General features: G+C 43.8%; 1 protein-coding gene across 6 annotated transcripts in view; it reads left to right on the plus strand.

Annotated features, from left to right (window-relative positions):
• The window catches only part of LOC137633242 (coiled-coil domain-containing protein 9-like), a 132,389-nt gene that overhangs the window by 14,655 nt on the left and 97,670 nt on the right, over positions 1-20,064 (plus strand). For 3 of the 6 annotated variants that reach the window (XM_068365443.1, XM_068365437.1, XM_068365442.1), the window contains exons 3-4: positions 9,961-10,047; positions 10,718-10,906. In XM_068365443.1, coding sequence (XP_068221544.1) covers positions 9,961-10,047; positions 10,718-10,906 — 276 coding nt within the window. Of the gene's footprint in view, positions 1-2,399; positions 2,527-9,960; positions 10,048-10,717; positions 10,907-20,064 lie in introns of all 6 variants that reach the window. The other 3 variants (XM_068365438.1, XM_068365440.1, XM_068365441.1) reach the window with 2 other exon arrangements.

The raw sequence follows: 20,064 nt of genomic DNA on the forward strand, positions 1-20,064 counted from the left end.
ACGTCGACCTAGAGCACATGATGTCAGGGGTGTAGCTACGTCCCTGGCCTTCAAAAAGAATTTTTCAGTGATGCAGGTCCTTCAAGTTGGGGTGTGGAAGCGTCTGACAACCTTCACAGCCCAGTACCTGCAAGACTTGACCCACTGGAGGCTCAATACGTTCTCTATCGTCCCTGTGGTGGCTGCACAACAGCTGGTTTAAAACCTCAAGCTCCTTATTGGACAAGTAGCAGAAGGTTGAGGGCATTGTTACACGGTTTTAGTCTGCATGAATGAAAAGGTTTGACTGGCCCTTATTCTTTTCTTCATCATCCCCTCTCTTGAGGAAAGCAGCATCCTGGGTTCTCTGCATAGCTGACCTCAAACCACTGCAGGTAAACCATGTTTCCTTGTGTTCCTAGTATTAAGTCAATACTGTCACGTCTCCATCCTAGTCTACAAGTTTCCATCTAAAGAACTTCAGATCAACTTCCTAGGACGAGTCACACTTCGTTATGCCTTCACACACAACTTGCGTAGGCCGCAGTCCTTGCGTAGCAAGGTTCTAGCGAGGTGCAGGGACTCCTTATTTCTTGGGTGCTGACACACTCAAATAACGAGTCCCCGGGCAAAGCCAAAAAGCCAGTACTGGCTGGGACGTCCACCCTTCCTAATGGGTGAGTCACTCCTATTAAATAGCGTGGTTTGTATGTCAGTTATGGAACAAATGACAAATTCATAGATAATTTTTATTTTTCCTAACTATACAAACCTTAGCTATTTAATCAAACTTGCCTGCCAGCCCTATCCCCCTTGAAGTCCTACCTGCAAGCAAAGTGAGCTCAAGCACAGGTGTGTGTGAGGGGGGGGGGGTAGCAAACTACCCTCCCCTACCCCCGGTAACTAGCGGTGTGTGTAGTAAACCCTCGTTAAATTCTAATGGCTCGTCATTTCAGCTACACCGAAAGTAATACCCCTATTAAATAGCTAAGCTTTGTATAGTTAGGAAAAATACAAATTATCTACGAATTTGTCATATTTCAGATCTTTGATATTAATCTCTGGTACCGATGTTCAGTTAGATCTTTGTGCATGTTGCATAAAATATTTCACATTTCTGACAATCCTCTGCATACTTTGAGTTTTCTAAGTTCTATTCAACCACCACACAAATCATAGGTGAGGGTTAAAGTTGGTACTCAAGTGTGCTAGCAAGGGGGCATGGATACCCTGCCACCTGCCAGAAACCACTGATACTGTACCTCATTATAATTTTAAAAGCAGAGTCCAGCTATGCTGAACTTCTACACATTCCTATTAAAGAACTTGTGTTTGTATATAGTTGGGAAAACTACAAAATACTTTAAAAATTGTGATTTGTCCTATTCAGTAAATATTCTACACATACCATTGGATTCAGTTCAGTATATATACTGTAGTGGATAGAGTACAGTATAGTCATAGTGAATGTAAACTATATAAACTATTTGCAATTCCTTTTTAAGATCTAAACATTTAAGAACTGAATAAGTAATCTTTTAGTCTTTAATTAGAGGCACCAACAAATTATAAGTGGGAGCCTGAAATTGTTGAAAACTAGAACATTTTATAATTCTTTTTTTTTTTTTATTTTTACAGATAGGAATAGTGACTGACATTACAATACAGTACAGTACTAAGATTTGAGATCAGAGTAAAGAAACCATGAAAGTGCTGTTTGTTTTAAGAGCTCTAATACATTCTTATAGAGGACAAATGGATACTCTAAAACTTCATGAATCATTTATATTTCAGCCAATGGATATCTTTATTCTTAATAACTAGGTTGCAATATCCATAGTGAACTATCACACAAATCATCTGCTACTAGTTTTATTTTTTTTTTTTAAGAAATTAATTTTTTTATTAATGCATTAATAATAATGATAGAGTAATATATTACTTTAATATTTTGGTTTTATTGGAATTTTAATGTATTGGATGAATTTCTTGCGAAGGCATAAATCGGTAACTTTTTATGGTAACGCAGAATTTGACATCTTTCTTGCTGAGACAGATTGCCAAGGAAGAATTTGATATCTTTCTTGCTTAGGCAGAATTTGATACTTCTTGCTAAGGTAGAATTTGATATCTTTCTTGCTTAGGCAGAATTTGATACTTCTTGCTAAGGTAGAATTTGATATCTTTCTTGCTAAGGCAGAATTTGATGGCTTGAGCACCAGTGAGCAGTTGATAACGGTTGCTGCATTCGATTATTTATGGCACACGAGCTATTTGGAAGAAGTTTATCATAAGAAGGATATTTAGTATTTAAACTTATAAGGCTTAGTATTTTTTTTAATCCCAATTAAATATTGTACACATTCAAATGGAATTTCTTATTGTTTTGTGTAAATATCAAATATGCTTATGTGTTTCAGCTTCAAGACATTGCCTCGTTGAGTTGAAAGTGGAATACAGAAAAATTTACCAGATATTTATTTAACTACAGTACAAATATTACAAAATCAAGCTTGTTCTATTTACACATCAGAATACTGTGGTAAGGTGTGTATGTGAAAGTTTTGATAAATTTAATGTGCATGGCGAGAAAGTGTGATAAATTTTATTGCAGATGTTGATATAGCATTAATACCTAGAATACTTTTACAGTATAGGGTAGATTAGGTGGATGTGCTTACTGAATCTCAAGGCTGTCGTCATAGAATAATTAAGCCTTGAAACTCTTAACTTTTCACTTGTGAGGTAAGAAGTAAAATGTAGGAATGTTAAGGGAATCCATTATGGACAAAGCTCCTCCACTACTTATGAAGGAAGGGGCATCCTAGATGAAATATATGGAGGTTGTGGGAGTTCAGGATCATGGAAACGTAATTGCAATTGAATAGGATGATGCCTCTTAGATAAGATTGAATTAGGATACAAGTTTCAAATGCCCTTTTGACCATTTTTATTTTTGAAGTATAGGGGTAGGCCAAAGGTCAGGAGCAAAGACCCATCTTTCAAAAAGGTGAAGAATGCTATAACTCATGGAAGATTAGTTTAGGATGCATCTCATTTGGATGACTTCTTGTAATTTCTTCTCTCTATTAACAAGTCACAGGAGCTATATATTTTCCCTAGTCTGTTCATTTGCACTTATAGTTGGTTTAAGCATCATTATTTTTGGTTTTAAGTTTTTATTTTTTGTAATACAAAATCCTAACCTTTCAGCTCTTTACTATGGAGATACAATACATTTCGGCGACAGCTGAAACTATCCGTAAAACTTTTAGCGAGTGGTTATTCCCCTCCGCTGGTTAGCGGTGGGTTAGTGGGAGGTAGACCCACCACCCTGCTCATACGCAGTAGGCAACACAATCCACTTGGCATTTTGGCTTGAAAGAGAATGGACGTTGTCTGATCTCCTCTGCTTTACTTGGGTTTCAAAACCTATTAAAGGAACAAGTGGCCTAGAATTGTAAACCTTTCCTTTTTCTAGCGTGATAAGTGTGCATTCTGATAGAAGCGTAACTTTTCGAAGCTAGACGATGTGGGGATTAAACAAATTTTTACTGCTCCGGCCCCCCGCCGTCGTGTCCTTAGGACACATTGTAACCCAGGACCAGAGCTAGGGCTTCTACGTCAGAGTAGAATCCGCCAGGTTGCCGCCCATCCAGCCACCTGCTCTCCCTTAATGGGAAAAGAAGTGTGGTTAGGCAACCCTCCCCATTCAGAAGAGACGAAGTATGTCTGATTTCCTACAAAGCAAGCTTGCAGAGGTACTTACAAAAGTTGATCAGATTGACACAAGCATAGCGAAAAGGGAGCAAGTGAAGTATTCACTTGTCACATTCAAATGGGCTACCCCTCTTGCATTCGACATACTGCTCTTAACCAACAACAGTTGAGGGAGTTGACAGCATGCGCCTACAGACAAACTTAATTCCTCGCTCACAATTTCAAAACTTTTTTGTTTTTAATCAAATTGAAGCATATGAAACTTATGATAAGTCTAAGACTATGCAAGCTTTAGTGCTTTACAAACAGGAGAGACAACACACGCATACACTTAGGTTATCTGTACATACAAGCGGCCAGACTCTAGTTTCTCGTCAGCGAGCATCTCTTCAGCACTTACTTCGTCAGTGCTCACCCCTTCGCCAAGTTCCTGACAAGTGCAAACTCACCTTGCCAAAACACTCATTTTCAGCAAGGCTTTGATCAGCACCAGCCTGATATTCAGTGGCCTTGCCATCAAAGCACTCCGGCATAGCACTCGCCATTATTGGGTGCTCATATAGAACATCTTGGTGAGCTATCACCTATCCATAAGAAATTGTGAACAGCAGAGAGTTTCTTTTGAAAAAGATAAACCTTGGACCAGTAAAAGTGCAAACGTTTAAAACGAGCTGTCTCAAGACCAGCTCATTTGCCTCTACAAACCCAGAAAAGTATTTCAGTAATTCCTCTAGAGCCCACAAGTCCTCAGTAAGGAGTTCCCCTCCTTTTGTTCCAAGACAAAGAAGTGAATAACAGTTCCTCTGCTCCACCAAAACCCCTCTCCCCCACTTATAATGTCAAGATATGAATAATACAGTATCTAAATTCTAAGCCTGCTACCACCGGCCAGGACCCAGCTTGGGAGAGATTGTGCTTTATGCCGATGATCCCAAAGGAGTATTAAGCATCAGCGAGCAATTGCTACTCTGGGAGATTCTTTTGATGCGCGAATGACCAAGGGCTCGAGATCTCTGAGAGAGTGAGAGAGAGATATCTGTCTAACAGACTACTATAAGTTGATCCCATAGATCTGGATCGGGTAGTTCTGAGCTCTTTGGCACCTAAGGAGCCCCCACCAAGTCCGACAGAGGAAGTAAGGAAGGAAACTACAGTGAACCCTCGTTTATCGCGGTAGATAGATTCCAGACGCGGGCGCGATAGGTGAAAATCCGCGAAGTAGTGACATTATATTTACCTATTTATTTAACATGTATATTCGGACTTTTAAAACCTTCCCTTGTACGTAGTACTGTTAACAAACCACCCTTTAATGTACAGAACACTTAATGCATGTACTACAGCACCCTAAACTAAAACAGGCACAAATATTAAAGGCGATTTTATATCATGCGTTTCCTAAACACCTAAAAAGCACGATAAAGAATGGCAACCAATGTTTTGTTTACGTTCATCTCTGATCATAATGAAGAAACAAACTCATTTAGTGTACACATATATGTATAGGTTAGTTTTTGCATCGATTATATTGATTATACAGTACTGTATGTTGATTTTTTTATTACCAATGTTTTAGTTTACGTATTTTCTTAGGACTTCCAAATGAAATCTTTTTCTTTATGACGCCGCCTGAAACGACGGCGTGTACGCTCAGTAAACAACCACGCTCAGAACAAACAAGGCATTTAACGCGCATGATGATAGTGATAAATAATGATACAGTACATACAGTATTTACAGTAAAAGCATTTACAAAATATGTTACCTTACAAATATAAATTATACAGTACTTGTACGTAGCAAAGCAGGAAAACAATTTACGAGAGAGAGAGAGAGAGAGAGAGAGAGAGAGAGAGAGAGAGAGAGAGAGAGAGAGAGAGAGAGAGAGAGAGAGAGAGAGAGAAGAGAGAGAGAAGAGAGAGAGAAGAGAGAGAGAAGAGAGAGAGAAGAGAGAGAGAAGAGAGAGAAGAGAGAGAAGAGAGAGAAGAGAGAGAAGAGAGAGAGAGAGAGAGAGAGAGAGAGAGAGTGTTTTACGTACGTAAATGTAAATTTTAAACAAAAAAAATATGATAGGTTACAACATGTAGACTTAAAACCTTCCTTTTAACTTAATGCATACAGTACGTACATTACTAAACTATAAAACAGGCAGTAAGAATATTAAAGTAAAAAATAAAGATTGTTACTGTACTCACCACGAAAGAAGTTGAAGAAAAACTTGAATGGTGATGGCGATGAATTTGCTGCACAGTAGAAATGATGATGATGAAGCTGATGATGTGTTCTACTGTGCAGTCAATGATAGTATTTTACGTCTCTTCAGACGGAGGTGTCTTTTCCTGGGACACCTCTTCAACTTCTTCCTGGGAAACTTCTTCAATTTCTTCCGAAGGCGTACTAGCAGGAGGAACTGGCTCTTTTTTGCGAGGCTGGAAGAACATTGTGATCGGAAGTTGTTGCCGCTGCTGCTTTTTTCGATCCAAGAGCATCCTGTAGGGAGTCATGATGTCATCGACCTTGTTGGAGAATTGCATCGAGCGAACCATATCCTCGTCCCACTCTTGTAACATTTCTTTCGCCTCCTTGATATGGTTGCAGAACTTGGCAAGCCGTTCTAATGTTAAGCCCGTTTCTTCGACATTTTCTTGGGTCTCTTCCTGGGTACTCTCACTCTCTTCCTCACTTGCCGATTTCGTCAGGTCTTCGAGGTCTGCGTCAGTTAGGGGCTGGGAATGGCAGTCCAACAACTCGTCGACGTCTTCAGTCGTCATGTCGCCAAACCCGTCGCCTCCAATTATGGCAGCCAACTGCACAGATTTCCGTATTGCAGAGTGTTGGATTTCCGACGGAGTAAATCCCTTGTCGTCGTAAACAATATCGGGCCACAGCTTCTTCCAGCTCGCATTCACGGTTGCAGGTTTCATCTCTTGAAGTGCCTTCTGAATATTCTGCAGGCACGTGGCTATGGTGTACTGCCGCCAGTACGCCTTCAAGTTGAAATCTTCATCCTCGTCATCTTGGACAGCATCCACACACGCAACGAGGTCCGCCAAGGTATTCTTCGTGTAGAGGGCCTTGAACGCCCTGATAACCCCCTGGTCCATCGGTTGAATTAATGACGTGGTGTTGGGTGGCAGGAACTCAACCTGAACGCCCTCACGCGACAGGTCAGTTGCGTGTCCACCAGCGTTATCCATAAGGAGAAGGATCTTGAATGGCAAGCCCTTCTCTAAGAGATATTCATGGACTTGCGGGATGAAACACTGGTGGAACCAGTTGGAGGTCAGCATCTTCGTAATCCATGCTTTTTGATTATGCATCCAGTACACGGGAAGGAGATTCTTATTTTTATTTTTCAAAGCGCGAGGATTTTTCGACTCGTAAATAAGCCCCGGCTTTAACAAAAATCCAGCAGCATTGCCACACATCACGAGGGTAACGCGATCCTTGAATGCCTTAAAGCCAGAGGCTTTGGCTTCCTCTTTGAACAGGAAAGTTCGCGACGGCATTCTCTTCCAAAACAAGCCAGTCTCATCCATATTAAAGACTTGTTCCGGCTTGTATCCACCTTCGGCGATAATATTCTTGAACGTCTGGTTCACGTAAGTTTCAGCAGCGGCAGTGTCAGCGGAAGCAGACTCCCCATGCAGGGAAACGCTTTTCAGGGCGAAGCGTTTTTGAAACTTCGCGAACCATCCTTTGCTTGCGGAAAAACGTTTCTGAGGCTGGGAATCAGTGGATGTCCCTGGTTGAGGATCATCTGCATCATCATCATCTTCAGCATGGTTGCCGTCGTCGTCTTTAGGTTCCTTTGCAGCAAAATTCTCATATAAACTCAAAGCCTTTGTTTGGATGGTGTTCGTATCCAAGGCTATGTTCTTCTTCCGGCAGTCGGCAATCCACACAGCTAAAGCACCTTCCATGCGTACGATCGTTTTATTACGCGTTGTAACGACTCGCTTCGCTGATCTGCTAAAGGTGATTGCAGCCGTCTTTCTAATGTTCGCCTCGTCCTTTTTGATATAGCGAACGGTGGATTCGTTGATGCCAAAATGGCGGCCGGCGGCCGCGTAACTTCTACCATCTTTTAACATGTCGAGAAGCGTAACCTTCTCAGCTATCGTCATCATCCTTCCGTGGCGTTTAGGCTCACTACCAGCCTTACTAGAAGCAGAACGCTTGGGAGCCATTGTACAGTAGGATTTAACAGAAAGTTCAACAAAAAGTTCAACTTAAAACAGTCGCACACAGCACAGATTAAACTTCACAAACTTAAGAACGTCTACTCAGCGATACGCGGAAAGAGAAAGTGAACGATCCAGCCCCGCGAGAACTTTGATGCTGCGGGTAGAAGATGCGGGCAAAACACCAATCACAGGCTAGATAACAAAACTTGAGTTCTGATTCGTCATCTATCAGCGCTTGAACCAATCACAACCCGTCTTACAGTACTATGATGCGTTGGTTACTCATAGAAGATGCCCCGCGCATACTGAACGTACGTAGATTAAGTACAATACCGTAATAATAATAAATAATGATAATAATACTGTACAGTAATAATAATAATAATAATGATAATAATAATAACAATAATAATTTTATTAACAACAACAACAATAATAATAATAATAACAATAATAATAAAAATTTACGTACGCTATTTTACGTCTCTACGCTTATTCGAAATGTGATTTTTGCAACAAAGAATATTATTGGATGCAGTACTGTACTACGTACGTATACATACAAAAGATTCATGGAAAAGAAGCACATCCATTATAGTACACACCATTCTAATATGGTATGACTGCATCTGATTTGCGTTTCATGTTCGATTTAATTTTACTACGTACTGAATTATCGTATGATCACATTCTCTTTTCGTGTTTTATTTCTTCCTGTGCTGAATTATATATCATATGTAATGCAATGAACAATCAGTAAGAGCAGATATTACTAATTACAGTATTAATGGAATTACAGGTAACAAAATATCGTATTTGGTTGTCTTCAGATTTCGCGGTATTTTCGAATTTTCCGGAAAATCCGCGATATGTATATATATATGGGTTATGGGAAAACCCCGCGAAGTGGTGAATCCGCGATTGTCGAACCGCGAAGTAGCGAGGGTTCACTGTACTTCTCTTCTAGCGATTTTCCATCCGCCCAAAGGAATGGAAGGATGCCAAAAGTGTCGCAAAAAACTGGGCCTCGAATTTAGGGCGAAGAGCTTCCGAGAACCATCCCAGGGACCACAGACTGCCTTCCACACAACCAGAACATAGCGGCCTACCTCCCAGGTCTCACGCCTTACACCAGATCCCTGTTGACGACTGGCACCCTTTCCTGGCTCCTAGGAATGTGAGCTTGGAAAAGAAGAGCCTTTTAACGACAGTTCAAACCATTCTGAGGGCAATCTGCCCCCTTCCGCCAGCCCCAAGATCTCTCCTTGAACAAAGAGATGCAGACCATGTCTTCTTCCAGCTCTTAGTTTGTATTAGGAAAGTCAATAACTTGAAGGAACCTGTCCCTGCTCCAGCCAAGGAAAGGACACAGTCCTCGACCTCTTTTATGACACTACTAGACCAATCAAGGCTAAGGTAGCCTTACCTTGGTCAAGGGGGGTTAGGGATACCAGGAAAAGACCCTACGCTCGTGTGGCAGGGGATTTTTATTCCATAAGAGTGATTCATTCCTCCTGTCTACTTCCTCTACCTTATGTCAGGCAGAAGTTCTTTACACACACTGGTCTGCCGTCGCCTACCCCCAGGAAGTCCTACCTGCTATTGTGAAGTGGCTTGTGTTAGCCACTGTGTGTGTGTGTGTGTGTGTGTGTGTATGTGTCTGTCTGTCTGAATAGGGTGGTTGGTCTACACACTGCAATCTCCTTCTAACCAGCGGAGGGGAGTAAAGACTAGTTTCAGCTGTGGCTGAACTGTATCTCCATAGTAAAGAAGTTCAGGTTTATATATATCGGTAAAATACAAATTATATCCATATTTATAATTTCTTTTTCTCTATCCAAATTACCTTGGTGACATTAATTTCTTCAACACCGATGGCACAAAATTCATATACCGCAAGTAAACTGTTGGGAAACATGTAATTTGTCATTCTAATACTGTACTGTACTAATTTCATCTGCTGTCAAACACTTAGCTAATGGTAACTTAGGTGAAACCAGGATCTTATATTAATGAAGATGAGTAAGGAAAAGTTGATAAAGTTAACACTTTACCCTTTTTTGTTTTTTACCAGATGTCTCGTGAAGAGAAGGAAAAGCTTCTCTCGGAGAAGATGGAGAATATAAGAAGGAAAAATGAGGAGCTCCGTAAGCGGCACGAGGTATGTGACGACTTCTTAAAATATAATGGAATTTTTGGAGGTTAATCCCTGTAGGGAGTGTTTGTAATGATAAATTAATGTACAAATTCAAGAGGAAGGCATTGGTATTTCCAATTCTGATGAATAAAGGTAATCTCCTGCATGGTGGTGGTACAGTGTAATCTCTTTTGTTGTTACCCTTGAATTTCTTGTAAGGGTATCAGTCTAAGTTGTTCAGATGGTGACTTTTAAGCCTGAACTATTTTGACATAAAAAATTGCAACCTTTAGATAGTATATGTGACATAACCTATAATGGTCAAAATATCATGGAAGCGGGTTACCATTAACTGTAGGCAGGAAACTTTATGCTTAATTTGGTAAGACAATAGCTACAAACTTGACAGAATACAGTAATATGAATAAATACTGGAGGTACTGAATTAAGTTTTGTGTACTCTATTGTATTTGTATCAAAGGATAAAGTAACCAGTGGTCTGTCTGTGTTACTATTATCTCTAGACAGACAGACATTTGTTTTTATTATCCGCTAGTAAAATATGACATAGATTCTTACCTGAAACTATTTGTACAGGATTGATAATTAAAAAAAATTTATTCATTTTTTAATGTAACTGCTCAAGTACTAAATTTATTATACTGTATGTATTATTTTTCTAATGATTTGACAGGAAATTGAAGCTGATAAGAAGAACGCTGATAAAATCAGCTCTACTGTTACTATGGACAAAGTGAAACCATACGTTATGAAAGCTCCAAGAGCACGCCCTGAAAAGTCTGAAAGACCTCGAGAAGCCCAAGAACATCCTTCCATTCCCCGTCCGTCTGATATTATGCCAACCAGACAAAGACTCTCAGAGGTGAGTGTTTTGTGAGAATAAATTTAATCATTCCAAATCCCCTGTTCATCATATACTGCAGGTGTAGCAGTGGCTTTTTATTTGAGTTACTGCACTACAGTCTTTACTTAAGGTGCTCCTTAAGGCGCTCCTTCACCTCAAGTTGCTCTTGCTTTATATCCTTCTGCAGTACTTTATTTCTATTCCTTATAACTATCTTGCTGTCCAACATCTTTAATCAGTTACTTTTCAATATTAATCTTACCCGATGATCATGTAGCTGTCAACTCTGTTGCCCGACAGAAAAATCTAAGGTCGGGATACGCCAGCGATCGCTATACAGGTGGGGGTGTACACAAAAGCGCCATCTGTCGAGTAGGTACTCAGGTACTTCTTGTCAACAAGAACTCAATTTTTCCTCTGTCGTGCCACCGGCAAGACCTACTTGGATACGCTGTTGTTTCTGGAGTTGTTTTTCACGATTTTGGTGATGTATTCGCTCTAGATTTTAGCCTTCGCTATTCAGGAACCTTTATCATTAGCTTATCAAGCTTTTTGATTACATTTGGATTAATTGTTAATGAACTTTGCTAGATTTTGGATTTCTCCCTTGACTATTTCTAGAATTCAAGATGTCTGACCATTCTCAAGTCCCTAAGTACAGGCAGTGTAGCGTTAGGGCTTGTTCTAGGCGTCTTCCGAAGGCCTCCATAGATCCTCACACCGTTTGTTCCAATTGTAGGGGTAAATCCTGTCAATTGGAAGATCGATGTGAGGAATGCGCTGGGCTTTCGGAATTCGATTTTAACGAATTCCTAAAGAATGCACGTAGGCTAGAGAAGGATAGGATCAGGAGGAGTTCTTCTCGCTCTTTTGATTTTTCCTCTCCCCATGCCCCTCAACCTACTCCTTCCCCTGTAGTGGTGACTCCCGACCCTGCTACTAGTGCTCAACCCTCCATGGCGGACATGATGCGTGCCATTCAGGCTCTTGGTGACAGAGTGGAGTCATTAGCTAATGACCGGAATCAACTTTTGGCAGATGTCAAAGAGTTGAAAGCGCGAAGTGCAGTGGGAAGTGTAGTGAGTGCAAGTGAAGTGAAAAGTGTCAGTGTCAGTGTTGCGCATGAGGGTACATCTGTTCGTGCCAGTCGTTCTCCCAGTCCGGGACCTCTTGCAAGCTCCCAAGCCCAGGGGAGAAGCAATGTCGAAGGACCAAAGGGTTCGACAGGCCTTGATCAGCGTACGGATGTACCCTCAGTGGTTGCGGACGTATCTGTCAGAGATCGTCCCATCCACAAACAGACGAATGAGCCCTGTCATTCCTCGTCTGTGGAAGAAGTTTCAAGGAAGAAACGTTGTACCAAGGTCTCACGACCTCTCAAGCGTAAGGTCCCTTCCGAGCGAGTCCAACGGCCCAGGTGTAGCCACTGGGTCAGTTCGGACTCGCCGCAGTCTTCCGAAGACTGCACACCTCCCAAGAGAGGTAGAGTGGTTCCGCAGCAGGCAACTACTCCGTCTGTTGCCGCACCAACCACGGTAGACCCTAAGTGGTCCATGCTGCAGACTATGCAGTCTCAGCTTGCTTCTTTCATGCAGGAGTATCGTGCTGAGAAGGTTGACACTGCACCAGTTAACCTACAACCTGCCACGGTTGTGCGCTCAGCAGATACTGCGGCTGCCTGCTCCCACACTCCACCTGTGAGAGCTCCACCACCGATGCGCAGTCGACCCTGCCAGACGCATGTTCATGCTGCACCCTCCGTTGACATGCGTGAGCTACCGCATCAGCAGTGGGAAGGTGCTGTCGAGCTGCCGTGTTTTGACGTAATGCGGCATGCTCCGCAACCCACGGCAGTCCCTCCCACGCACCAGCACTCCGCTTTTGTTGTTGCCAGCTCGCAGACTGACCAGCAGCGGCATGATGTTGGATCCGCAGCAGCTACGCATGCACCCGTGCTGCCGGATTCAGCCGTTCAGCTTTCTGCTCCACCTTTGCCACTTCCTCCTCAGCTTTCGGATGTTGGAGTTTCTGATGACGACGAAGCTGCGCATTTGGACGATCCGCACTCCGACTTAGAAGAACCCAAGTCTACGCCTCCCTCCTTAGACTTTAGGAAAGTCCTTGCCCTGTTCAGGGATTTGTATCCGGAACAGTTTGTGTCTGCTACCCCTCGCTCTCCTCCCTCCGAGTTTGCTTTGGGCATGCAGTCAGCAGCTCCTGCCTTCACCAAACTTGTACTTGCACGCTCATCCAAGAGAGCTTTGAGGGTTATGGGAGAGTGGTTGCAGTCCAAGAAGCAGCTGGGAAAGACTGCTTTCATCTTTCCGCCTACCAAGCTTGCTTCCAAATCTAGCGTCTGGTATGCCACGGGAGAGGAACCCGGCTTGGGAGTTCCTGCCTCTGCCCAGGGCGACTTCTCAAGTCTGGTTGACTCTCCCCGCAGGCTGGCTATGAGACGATCTAAGATTTGCTGGTCCTTTTCTGACATGGATCATCTGTTGAAGGGGGTTTTTCGTGCTTTTGAGATCTTCAACTTCCTCGATTGGTGTTTGGGAGCGTTAAGCAGAAAGACTTCCCCTTCGGATAAGGACTCTGCCATGCTTATCATGTCTAGCATGGACAAAGCCATTCGGGATGGGTCTGGTGAGCTTGCGGCTTCGTACGTGTCGGGAGTGCTTAAGAAGAGAGACCATCTTTGCTCCTTCTTGTCGGCTGGGATCACTCCTTGCCAGAAGTCGGAGTTGTTGTTTGCTCCGCTTTCCAAGTGTCTCTTTCCGGAAGAGCTGGTCAAGGGGATGGCTGCCTCGTTGATCCAGAAGGATACCCATGACCTGGTGGCGTCCTCCGCACGTAAGGCTAAAGCTTTACCTTCCGTGCCTAGACCTAGGATGGACACACCAGCGTCTAGGTTCATCCCGCCCTTTCGTGGCAGAACCTCCAGCAGAGGAGGTACCCGTGCCGACAGTCATCGTGGCAAATCGAAGAAGGGTTCCAAATCCTCAAAAGGCAGAGTCTGACTGCCTACCTCTCCAGACAGCAGTGGGAGCCAGGCTCAAGAACTTCTGGCAGGCTTGGGAGAACAGAGGTGCAGACACTCAGTCTGTGAAGTTGCTAAGGGAGGGGTACAGGATTCCATTCTGCCGCAGTCCCCCTCTAGCAACTTCTCCCATCAACCTCTCTCCCAACTACAAGGAGAAGAACAAGAGGCTAGCGTTGCAACAAGAGGTGTCGCTCTTGCTACAAAAGGGAGCGGTAGTCATAGTCCGGGACCATCAATCCCCGGGCTTCTACAACCGTCTCTTCCTGGTAGCGAAGAAGACAGGAGGTTGGAGACCGGTGCTGGACGTCAGTGCTCTCAATGCTTTTGTCACCAAGCAGACGTTCACTATGGAGACGACGAAGTCGGTCCTAGCAGCGGTCAGGAAGGAAGACTGGATGGTCTCGTTAGACCTGAAAGACGCGTACTTTCACGTCCCCGTCCATCCAGACTCCCAACCTTTCCTAAGGTTCGTCTTTGGAAAGGTTGTGTACCAGTTCCAAGCCCTGTGCTTTGGCCTAAGCACGGCACCTCTTGTGTTTACCAAACTGATGAGGAATATTGCCAAATTCCTTCACTTGGCAGACATCAGAGCCTCCCTCTATTTGGACGACTGGCTTTTAAGAGCTTCGTCAAGTCGTCGCTGTCTGGAGAATCTCAGATGGACTATGGATCTGACCAAGGAATTGGGTCTCCTGGTCAATATAGAAAAGTCCCAACTCGTCCCATCCCAAACCATTGTCTATCTAGGTATGGAGATTCAGAGTCGAGCTTTTCGGGCTTTTCCGTCGGCCCCCAGGATCAGTCAAGCCCTAGAATGCATCCAGAGCATGCTGAGAAGGAACCGATGCTCAGTCAGGCAGTGGATGAGTCTAACAGGGACACTTTCATCGCTGGCCCAGTTCATCGAGTTAGGGAGACTCCACCTCCGCCCCCTTCAGTATCATCTAGCTGCTCACTGGATAAAGGACATGACGCTAGAGGCGGTCTCAGTGCCCATTTCCGAAGAGATGAGGTCTACCCTGACGTGGTGGAAGAACAGCATTCTTCTCAAGGAAGGTCTACCATTGGCTGTTCAGACCCCCGACCACCGTCTCTTCTCGGACGCATCGGACACGGGCTGGGGTGCGACACTGGACGGACAGGAATGCTCGGGCACGTGGAATCAGGAGCAAAGAACACTTCACATCAACTGCAAGGAGCTTTTGGCAGTTCATCTGGCCTTGATAAACTTCAAGTCCCTCCATCTAAGCAAGGTGGTGGAGGTGAACTCCGACAACACCACAGCCTTGGCTTACATCTCCAAGCAAGGAGGGACTCATTCGAGGAAGTTGTTCGAAATCGCAAGGGACCTCCTCACTTGGTCAAAAGATCGAAAGATTTCGCTGGTAACGAGGTTCATTCAGGGCGACATGAATGTCATGGCAGATCGCCTCAGCCGGAAGGGTCAGGTCATCCCCACAGAGTGGACCCTTCACAAGAATGTTTGCAGCAGACTATGGGCCCTGTGGGGTCAGCCCACCATAGATCTATTCGCTACCTCGATGACCAAGAGGCTCCCGATGTATTGTTCTCCGATTCCAGACCCAGCAGCAGTTCACGTGGATGCCTTTCTTCTGGATTGGTCCCATCTCGACCTGTATGCGTTCCCTCCGTTCAAGATCGTCAACAGGGTACTACAGAAGTTCGCCTCTCACAAAGGGACACGGTTGACGTTGGTTGCTCCCCTCTGGCCCGCGAGAGAATGGTTCACCGAGGTACTGCAATGGCTAGTGGACATTCCCAGGACTCTTCCTCTAAGAGTGGACCTTCTGCGTCAGCCGCACGTAAAGAAGGTACACCCAAGCCTCCACGCTCTTCGTCTGACTGCCTTCAGACTATCGAAAGACTCTCAAGAGCTAGAGGCTTTTCGAAGGAGGCAGCCAGAGCGATTGCCAGAGCAAGGAGGACATCCACTCTCAGAGTCTACCAGTCAAAATGGGAAGTCTTCCGAAGCTGGTGCAAGGCGAATGCAGTTTCTTCAACCAGTACCTCTGTAACGCAGATAGCTGACTTCCTTTTACATCTAAGGAACGTAAGATCCCTATCAGCTCCTACGATCAAAGGCTACAGAAGCATGTTGGCAGCGGTCTTCCGCCATAGAGGCTTAGATCTTTCCACCAACAAAGATCTACAGGACCTCCTTAAGTCTTTTGAGACCTCAAAGGAGCGTCGGTTGACTACACCAGGCTGGAACCTAGACGTGGTTTTAAGGTTCCTGATGTCAGCAAGGTTCGAACCGCTTCAATCAGCCTCTTTTAAGGATCTCACATTGAAGACTCTTTTCCTCGTTTGCTTGGCAACAGCTAAGAGAGTCAGTGAGATTCACGCCTTCGGAACATAGGTTTTACATCTGAAACGGCTACATGTTCCTTGCAGCTTGGTTTTTTAGCTAAAAACGAACTTCCTTCTCGTCCTTGGCCCAAGTCGTTCGAGATCCCAAGCCTGTCCAACTTGGTTGGGAACGAGCTAGAGAGAGTACTTTGCCCTGTAAGAGCTCTTGAGTACTATTTAAGACGTACAAAGCCATTACGAGGACAATCAGAAGCTTTATGGTGTTCTATCAAGAAACCTGCTTTACCGATGTCTAAGAACGCAGTTTCTTACTACATCAGGCTTTTGATTAGAGAGGCCCTTTCTCATCTGAAGGAAGAAGACCTTGCTTTGCTGAAGGTAAGGACACATGAAGTTAGGGCTGTCGCTACTTCTGTGGCCTTCAAACAGAACCGTTCTCTGCAGAGTGTTATGGATGCAACCTATTGGAGAAGCAAGTCAGTGTTCGCATCATTTTACCTCAAAGATGTCCAGTCTCTTTACGAGAACTGCTACACCCTGGGACCATTCGTAGCAGCGAGTGCAGTAGTAGGTGAGGGCTCAACCACTACATTCCCATAATCCCATAACCTTTTTTAATCTTTCTCTTGAAATGCTTTTTATTGTTGTTTTTTTGGGTTGTACGGAAGGCTAAGAAGCCTTCCGCATCCTGGTTGATTTGGCGGGTGGTCAAATTCTTTCTTGAGAAGCGCCTAGATTAGAGGTTGTGATGAGGTCCTTTAGTATGGGTTGCAGCCCTTCATACTTCAGCACCTAGGAGTCGCTCAGCATCCTAAGAGGATCGCTAGGCTCAGTAAGGAAGGCGTACTTAAAAAGGCAGAGTAATGGTTCAAGTCGACTTCCTTACCAGGTACTTATTTATTTTATGTTTGTTATTTTGAATAACTGCTAAAATGAAATACGGGATACTTAGCTTCTAATGTTAACATGTATGCTGGTCTCCACCCACCCCCCTGGGTGTGAATCAGCTACATGATCATCGGGTAAGATTAATATTGAAAAATGTTATTTTCCTTAGTAAAATAAATTTTTGAATATACTTACCCGATGATCATGAATTTAAGGACCCTCCCTTCCTCCCCATAGAGAACCAGTGGACCGAGGAGAAAATTGACTTCTTGTTGACAAGAAGTACCTGAGTACCTACTCGACAGATGGCGCTGTTGTGTACACCCCCACCTGTATAGCGATCGCTGGCGTATCCCGACCTTAGATTTTTCTGTCGGGCAACAGAGTTGACAGCTACATGATCATCGGGTAAGTATATTCAAAAATTTATTTTACTAAGGAAAATAACATTTTAGGGTAGTAGGTTGGCCAAGGCACCAGCCACCCGTTGATATACTACGCTAGAGAGTTATCGAGTCTGACTGGTCAGAAAGTGCTACATTGGATCCCTCTCTCTGGTTACGGCTCGTTTCATCTTTGCCAACACATACACAGAATAGTCTGGCCTATTCTTTACACATTCATCTCTTCTACATACTTGACAACACTTGAAATTATCAAACAAATCTTATTCTCTCAAGAGGATAACTACTGCACTGTAATTGTTTAGTGGCTACTTTCTTCTTGGTAAGGGTAGAAGAGACTCTCTAGCTATGGTAAGCAGCTCTTCTAGGAGAAGGACAATCCAAAATCAAACCATTGTTCTCTAGTCTTGGGTAGTGCCATAGCCTCTGTACCATCTCTTCCACTGTCTTGGGTGTGAGAGATCTCTTGCTTGAGGGTACTCTCGGGCACACTATTCAGTCCCGTTTCTCTTCCTCTTTTTATTTCAAGTTTTTATAGTTTATATGTGAAGTATTTATTATAATGTTGTTAATATCTTTAATTCTCTTGTAGTTTTTCCTTATTTCATTTCATCATCGAGCTATTTTCCCTGTTGGAGCCCTTGGGCTTATAGCATCCTGCTTTTCAGACAAGGGTTGTAGCTTAGCAAGTAATAATATAATAATAATAATAGTACAACTGCAGGGATTACCTCCAGTTGCTCTTGGGTGCTGAATGGCCATGCAGACCCCAGTTCCTGGCTATATATGCCAAATTTATAAATCCAATAATAAAACTATGACTTAGTTTGGAGGTTTACTAAGGAGATTATTGAATTAGATACCAATTTGCATACTCTAATTTGGTTTTTCTCTATTGAAACCTTCATGATATCAAATTGGAGATTCTAACATGAAGAACAGCTAAAAAATCTCATAATGTATATTTTTATTATTATTATTATTATTATTATTTTTCATTGTTCATTATTCAATAGCCCAGTGAGGAAAGGAAATAAGGAAATAAATAAGCTGGGTGAAAAGAAATGAAAAAATTATGATAAAATATTTTAAGAACAGTAAAAACATTAAAACATTGGGCGGGGGGGGGCAACTTCTCTTACCCCTCAAGGGGCTGAGCGGTTGCAAGGCCGGACCATGGTGTTCGTGCGATTATGCTCTTGGTGCTGAGCGGTCGCACTTGCAGCTACGCTCAAGGGGCTGAGCAGCTGCAGGAGCTCCTCTTCGGAGGTTGCTCTTTATGGTCAGCTTGCTGATCCAATGGCCCTAGGGGCGCCTTCACCTGCTGTTGTTGCTGAAGGCTCGGTTTCCCCCTCCGAACATCCTTCGAGGGGGCAGCCGAGTCCAACGGTCTCTCCTGCGAGAGTGTCTCCCCCTCGGGGGAGTTCACTAACAGAGACTCCTCTTCGGAGGACTGATGATGGTGCTCCTGTCCGTGGTCGTCTTCATCTTCAGCCGCAGAGGATCCTCCTCGACGAGAATAGACCGTTGCAGCTGCTTCGCCTGTCGGCAGTTCGTTCGCGATCTCCGACACCTGCCAGATCTTCTTGTCTTCCTTCTCCGTTCCTGACGAGGTGGTATTGGGAACGTCCTAGCCTAGAGTTCCAGCTAAAAGACTTTAGGTCGACTTCCTAGGACAAGTCACACTTCTTCCCTCCACACACAAGCTTATGTAGGCCGCACGTTTCTTGCGTAGCAAGAAACTTGCGAGGTGCAGGGACACTTTTTCTCGAGTGCTGCTCACTCGGATTCCGAGTCCCCGGGTAAGCCAAAGCCAGTAAGGCTGGGGACTTTCCACCCTTCCTAAGTGTAAGTCACCCTATGTAAATAGCGTGGTTTGTATTTCGGTTACGGAACAAATGACAAATTCGGAGATAATTTGTATTTTTCCTAACCATACAAACCTTAGCTATTTACACATATTTGCCCGCCAGACCTGCCCCCCAAGGCAAGTCCTACCTCTAAGTGAAGTGAAGCAGTTCACCGGTGTGTGGGGGGGAAGGGGTAGCTAGCTACCACTCCCCTACCCTCTTGCTAACTAGCGCGGGGGTATTACACCCTCGTTAAATTCTAATGGCTCATCATTTCAGCTATGCCAAAAGTAAACCCTATGTAAATAGCTAAGGTTTGTATGGTTAGGAAAAATACAAATTACCTCCGAATTTGTCATTTTTCACATGAACTATAAAGTGAGAATCATGTCAGTTTGTTGAACATAAAACCATTTGCTGCACGTTTGAACTTTTGAAGTTCTACCGATTCAACTACCCGATTAGGGAGATCGTTCCACAACTATATCTGGAATGAAACTTCTAGAATACTGTGTAGTATTGACCCTCGTGATGGAGAACGTCTGACTATTAGAATTAACTGCATACCTAGTATTGTGAACAGGGTGGTACTGTCCTGGAAGATCTGAATGTAAAGGATGGTCAGAATTATGAAAAATCTTATGAAACGTGCATAACAAACTA

Source organism: Palaemon carinicauda, chromosome 42, assembly GCF_036898095.1.
Source record: "Palaemon carinicauda isolate YSFRI2023 chromosome 42, ASM3689809v2, whole genome shotgun sequence".
In the NCBI taxonomy this organism is placed as follows: Eukaryota; Metazoa; Arthropoda; class Malacostraca; order Decapoda; family Palaemonidae; genus Palaemon; species Palaemon carinicauda.